Raw genomic sequence first — 6,061 nt, 5'->3', positions numbered from 1 at the left:
CCGACCAAGGAGCAGGTGCTGAGGAAAGACAAGGAACCAGGACCCTGGTGGCCCCATTAAGAACCATGGCTATGGGGGAAAAAATAATTCCATCAGCTAAGAGGGAGCCTGGGCATCTTTTTTTTTTTTTTTTTTTTTGACTATGAGATCACTTAACCCTATAAACCCAAAAATAACAAACCCACTGCCATCGAGTTGATTCCGACTCATAGCGACCCTATAGGACAAAGTAGAACTACCCCATAGAGTTTCCAAGGAGCACCTGGAGGATTTGAACTACCAACCTCCTGGTTAGCAACCATAGCACTTAATCACTACACTACCAGGGTTTCCACTTAACCCTATGTGTAAGCTAAACACATACAAATCTCTTTTGAAGAATCTACATGAATTTTCATTTAAAAATTATTTGGTATGGGTTTTACTTTTTTTTTTTTCTTTCTTTTTTAAACAGGAATTTGGAAGGAAAAACCTTTATCTGGAAAAAACTGTGGTTTAATTGGGGTTATTATGATCTTCTCGTTTTACAACTACAGTACTCTGCACAGGGTAGTCCCCAAAAGTATAGCAATAAAGAAAACTGAACCACACCTGGCCTAAGAGATGTCCTTTAGATTTGGGGAGCCCATTTTATATATGCATACGGAGCCCTGATGGTGCAGTGGTTAAAGCGCTTGGCTGCTAACCAAAGGGTCATCAGCTGGAACCCACCAGCCACTCCGAAAGAAAAAGATGTGGCAGTCTGCTCCCGTAAAGATTACAGCCTTGGAAACTCTATGGGGTGGTTCTACTCTGCCTTATAGGGTTGCTACAAGTCAGAATCGACTTGATGGCAATGGGTATATAAATATATATGAGTTTTTAAATCTTTGCAGAGTAGCTTCACAACCTGTAACCTAACCAGCCACTGATCTTGGAAGTCAACTTGAGTTTTGTTTGCCATTTGCTTGAGTTTGGGTTTTCCCCACAACTTTTTAGATAAGAGTTATGTTCTCAAAATTTCATCATTTAAATGTTGCACTAAAAAATAATTTGACCTTGAAACGTCTTTCTAGATGGAGAAAGAACAAAGGTATCTCTAGAATACAATTCTATCCTCATTTCTTAACTACATAACTTAACAGCGGCCTAATACTGATCATTCCAATTTGAATGCTGGAAAAATCCTGAGCAAGACTTTGTGAAAAAGATAATGGAAAACACTGAGACCCTTCGGTGAAACCATGCATATAGGAAGTGATTTTCATCCCCAAGAGGATTGGTCTCATCTATAGCTTTTTTTAAACGTTAGTAGCATCTGCCCTTGTGGGTTCTGACCATTCTTTTGATTTCACACAGAAGAGGGTTTGTTCTACCTTTAAAAGCACATCCTCTTTTTATTCCCCCAGATTCCTGAACAAGTGGCTGCTGAAACAAGACTGGGGCTGTTTTCTAACTGAAAACCAAGTGTTTATCTAAAAAAAAATTTTTTTTTTTTATCTAGGCCTTCTTTTTTCAGTTTCTGAGTTTTGCTAACCCAACGATGGAACACATAACCCTCAAATTTCTCACAGGCAATAAAAAACAAAACTGTTGGTCTTCCTGATCAACATTATTTTCAGTATCAAAACCAAAAGTTATGACTCCTAGTCCTTCAAAATATTTACAAACTGTATTTTAAACTATGAAATTCTTCAGTGCGCTTCTAGAACAAAGTAAAAGAATCAGAAAATATGGTTCATGTCAGTGTGCGAAGCTCTTGCTCTTGGAGAAGAGTGATCTATAATCTGGATGGGGAACGTATATTCTCTAGAATAACTTGGACCATTCTCTTCCCCAACTACTTTTTTAAAATGAAACACCTAAATGCATTTACACTTATAAATCACAGTCCAAGGACTCTTCTTATTAAACCCCTCACAGACAGAAGATATAAGCAAGGCTTTTTCTCACAGTAAACCCAGCCCTATCACATAATATTCAAGATCTGATCAGCCTGCCATCAGTTGGGTTATGTTTAAAATGGCATTTTGAAACCAGATACCATTACTACTGACATCCTTTTAGACAAGCAAGATCTTGAGCATTAGGTTTTCATAATTTCATCTGATTTTCATAATTACAGTTCTGAAGCTTTAGCTTTAAACTTGTAGTCTACATAAAACATGACTAAAGAAAAAAACCTCAAAAAAAGTCATATCACAGAATTTAATTTCAACCACCTGGCATAACAATGAAAGCATCAGACCTTCTGAAAATGCCCTAAGAATAATGAATGGATTCTTAATGTTTTCCCCTCCACCCCGCTTCTTTCCTTTTCCAAGATTAGCACTTAATAGGGAATGGGTCTTTTGAACACAAAGTTTTTTTCTTGGGAAATCGCCTACATTCAGAAATGTCTTAGAACAAGCATTTTAAAAAAACTAATAAATAATCATAAACCAAAATACATTAAAATAAAATTACAGTACATCATTCCTCCTAGAAGGTCCATCATACTAGAAGATCCTTTCAAAGGTTCATAAATAAAGTCTTGACAAAGAATTGTTTCCTGCATCGTGATGAAAAGAGTGCAGAAAATCAAAGAGATCACAAGGTATCAGTTGGGTGATGTCCAAACTACTTGATCTGGTGGGGGGCGGGGGAACTGTTTTGTTTTCGATCAAGTGAAGACAATAGAAATGTGCTCGTCCCACTTCCTCAAGTCCTCAAAACCTGGAAAGAAATGACACGGAATGAAGTAGGTGGCTTACAATCTTCCCAAACCCAGTTCTTTTGGACCAGCCCGGCGGACCAAGCGTGCTCAGAAATACAGCGGGGACGCTCCTTCAAGTTGCCCAGATACAATCAAGTGGCGCTTGTGACACCGAGGGAACCAGCGGCGGCGCTGGGGTGCGCACCACGCAACGAGCGCGGGACCCGGTCCGCGGGGAGGCAGTCCGCGATGCCCTCCTGCCCGGCCCAGTACCACCTTCCCCTCTCTGCCCGGCCTCTCTTGGCTCCAGCGTGCTTCCTTTCTTCCCACCTTCCCAGGAACTTGGATTGATTTTTTATTTCTCCACCCAAAAACCAAACTCGTATACAGGCTCCCCACCCATCCCAACACTCCGGCAACCCATTCTTCGGCGTTCCACGTCCCGAAACCCGATCGCTGAAACCTTACCTAGTCTGGCCCGGGTGCTGCCCCCTTCAGGCAGAGTTGGAGGTGCTGCGAAGAAGCCGGTGGCCGTGCGATTGCGAGTGCGGTTGTTGGTGCGGGTGCGGGTGCAGTTGTGGGTGCGGGTGCGGGTGTGGGTGCGGATGTGGGTGAGAATGCGGATACGGGTGGAGCGGCTGGGGCTGGGGCTGGGGCTGGGGCTGGGGCTGGGGCTGGGGCTGGGGCTGGGGCTGGGGCTGGGGCTGGGGCTGGGTTTGGGGCTGGGTTTGGGGTTGAGGCTGGAGCTGTGGTTGCGGAGTCTGCTGCTGAACCAGGTGCTGCTGCTTCTGCCGCGTGGACTTGACAGCCAGGATAGCCTGGCGGTTCTTGTACTGCACCATCTGCAATGTGATCTCGGCGTTCCAGCCCTGGTCCTGCGGGCACCGAAAGTCGATCTCCTTGCCCTCGGCCATCACCACAGTGAAGTACATGTACTTCCCCTTGCGCTCCACGCAGTCCACTGTCTTCATGTTGGAAAAGTGCAATTCCTTGAGCTTGACCGGCGGCTCGAGGCCGGCGACAGAGGGAACGCCGGGCTGGGACGGTTCGGCCGGCCCCTGCCCCTGTCCGGGCTGTGCCTGGTGTTGCAGCTGCTTGGGCGGGATGAGCAGCAGTCCCTCCTCAGTAAGGATGCAGCACTTTTTCTTCCACAGCTGCAGCAAGCCGTCGCTGCGCTTCTCCAGCACGCCCTCCTTCACCGCCTTGCAGCCGCTGCTCTCCAGCATCCTCCTGGCATAAGGGGGGCCGCCGCTCGGCTCGGCCTCTCCGTTCCCAGCCGCCCGGGCCGGGGGCAGCAGCAGCAGTCGCGCGCCGTCCTCGCCCCAGCGGCTGCCGCGGCCGCCCGGCCGAAGCGCGCAGAAGAGGCTGAAACGCAGGGGGCAGAGCGGCGGCGGCGGCGGCTCGGGGTCCCGACAGAGGGGCAGCCGCGTCCTGATGCGCCACAAGGTCCCGGAGCTGCGAGTCGCCGGGCCTCTGCCGTCCTCTTTCGAGCGCTCACTGAAGGGCACTGGCCGGGCCCCCTCGCGGCGCTTTTGAATGGGCCATCTCTCCCACCCCCAAGTGACACCCAGCGGAAAAGGCGGCTCCTGGCGCCCGCAGCGAGAGGGAAAGCCCAGCTCTGAGAGGCGCTCGGCCGCCGGCGCACGCCTCATTAACTTGGGGCCTTTCCAAAGCCGGCCGCGTCCACGCCCCGCGCGTCCCTCGCTCCGCCTCCCGCCGCCCACTCGCTTCCGCGCTTCTTCTCGGGGAGGGCTGACGGGACCCAAGCCCCGGAAACTCTTCTCCGCCCTGGGCCGCAGCCAGCTGCCTGGCGACGAATCCCGACGCCCAGAAGGGGATGAGGGGCCATCGCCAGCGTCCCTCCTCTCCCTGGCCCGCGGGGGCGCTCTACTAACAGCCTCAGAAAGTGAGGCTGGGGCCGCGAGGGCGGGAACCGCTAGCAGACAGTGCCTGGAACGCGAAGCTGCCGCTCACTCCGAATCCAGACCTAGGGATTGGGGGCGGACTCCGAGATCCCGCCAAGCCAGTGTCCCGGCCCGGGCAAGCCGCGGAGTCCCGCGGAAGCGTGCCTTCCGCCCAGGACGCCTGCGTAAACATCTCAGTACACAAAGGCCGAGAGGACACCATGTGTTTAAGCGCACGTTCGTTCACGGTCGTTAACAAGCTCTTCTTGGAGCAGATACAGCACAATTGCTGAATCAAAGCAATAGTGCTACCGCCAGTCCCGTTTGGAAGGGATAGAGAAAAGTGAACCAATAACACTTTAGCGGGCTTCTCGCCTTCCTAAGCACTAACGTGTCTTCTCGACCCCGGACACTAGCTTTCCAGCTTCCTTCTTGACCCAACCGGGCAGCCTGCAACATCTCGTATAACATTTTTAGCTCAATTTTCTAATTACAAACTGAGGGAACTTCCGGTGCTAAGAAACCCCGCACTTCAACAGTTTAGCTCTCCAAACGCCAGATCTCTGCCTCCGTGGCTCCCTCTTTGCAAAAGCTTAAGGGGTCAGGTCTCTGTTTTGGAATCTCCTTTATTAGTGACCTGGGTAAGGTGATGCAGTTCTTGGCCCTAGTTTCCTTCTACATTTAAACAGAACTTCTAAGGAAGCTGCTTCCAAGGAGGTAAACAAGAATAAAGAGCATAAGAGACTAACCCTCTTGGTGAGGAAATTCATCCAGTAAGTAAACAGCACCAACTAGAGGGAAGTCAGAATCGCAAGGTATAAACCAGGGGTGGGGACACCTCAGAGTTCCGCAAGAGGAAAGCCTGCTGCTTAGACACGAGGGAGAAGGGAAAAAAAAAAAAAAAATCTGCTGGTTTTGTACAGCTAGAACAAAGAGGGGAAGAGCAAGTGAGAGAGGAGCTTGGAGAGGTGAGCAATTGTCAAAATCTGAAGGGCCTTTGTGTCATATTAAGAAACAACTTAATCCTGAAGGTAATGGAGAACAAAGGGTGACGTTTAAGCATGGGAGGATCCTGAATCTTAAGGAACAATGTCTTAGCAAATGGGAAATTCCAGCACAATTTTTAGTTCCACTGAACTGCACTTGGTGAGATGCTGAGGATCTTCACATTGTTAATGGATGAGCAGTCTTTTCGGAAGAATGGCAATTACTAAAATTATGTAAAGATTTCTTGTAAAATTACATTTAAAATGACTAATGATTCTGTTGGAAAGCCTGGTGCCATAGTGGTTAAGTGCTATGGCTGCTAACCAAAGGGTTAGCAGTTCGAATCCGCCAGGCACTCCTTGGAAACTCTATGGGGCAACACTACTCTGTTCTATAGGGTTGCTATGAGTCAGAATCGACTCGACGGCACTGGGTTTGGTTTGGTTTGGGAATGATTCTGTTAGCAACGACAAACACTACACCTAACATCTCTGTT

At 48.8% G+C, this 6,061-nt stretch overlaps 1 protein-coding gene across 1 annotated transcript; it reads right to left on the bottom strand.

Annotated features, from left to right (window-relative positions):
* Positions 1 to 1,629: 1,629 nt before the first annotated feature.
* Positions 1,630 to 4,328, bottom strand: PHLDA1 (pleckstrin homology like domain family A member 1). Its single transcript, XM_003405214.4, has 2 exons — positions 3,143 to 4,328; positions 1,630 to 2,694 (listed from the first exon to the last, which is right to left on the bottom strand). The coding sequence occupies exon 1, from the start codon at positions 4,324 to 4,326 to the stop codon at positions 3,169 to 3,171; it is 1,158 nt and encodes a 385-aa protein (XP_003405262.2). The 5' UTR covers positions 4,327 to 4,328; the 3' UTR covers positions 1,630 to 2,694; positions 3,143 to 3,168.
* Positions 4,329 to 6,061: the final 1,733 nt, after the last annotated feature.

The sequence above is a fragment of the Loxodonta africana genome, chromosome 4, assembly GCF_030014295.1.
Source record: "Loxodonta africana isolate mLoxAfr1 chromosome 4, mLoxAfr1.hap2, whole genome shotgun sequence".
NCBI classification, from domain to species: domain Eukaryota; kingdom Metazoa; phylum Chordata; class Mammalia; order Proboscidea; family Elephantidae; genus Loxodonta; species Loxodonta africana.
This window is presented reverse-complemented; position numbering and strand designations above follow the sequence as displayed.

Excerpts from the sequence above, each read along its gene's own strand:
- PHLDA1 (XM_003405214.4), bottom strand. The coding sequence starts at position 4,326 with ATGAGGCGTGCGCCGGCGGCCGAGCGCCTCTCAGAGCTGGGCTTTCCC.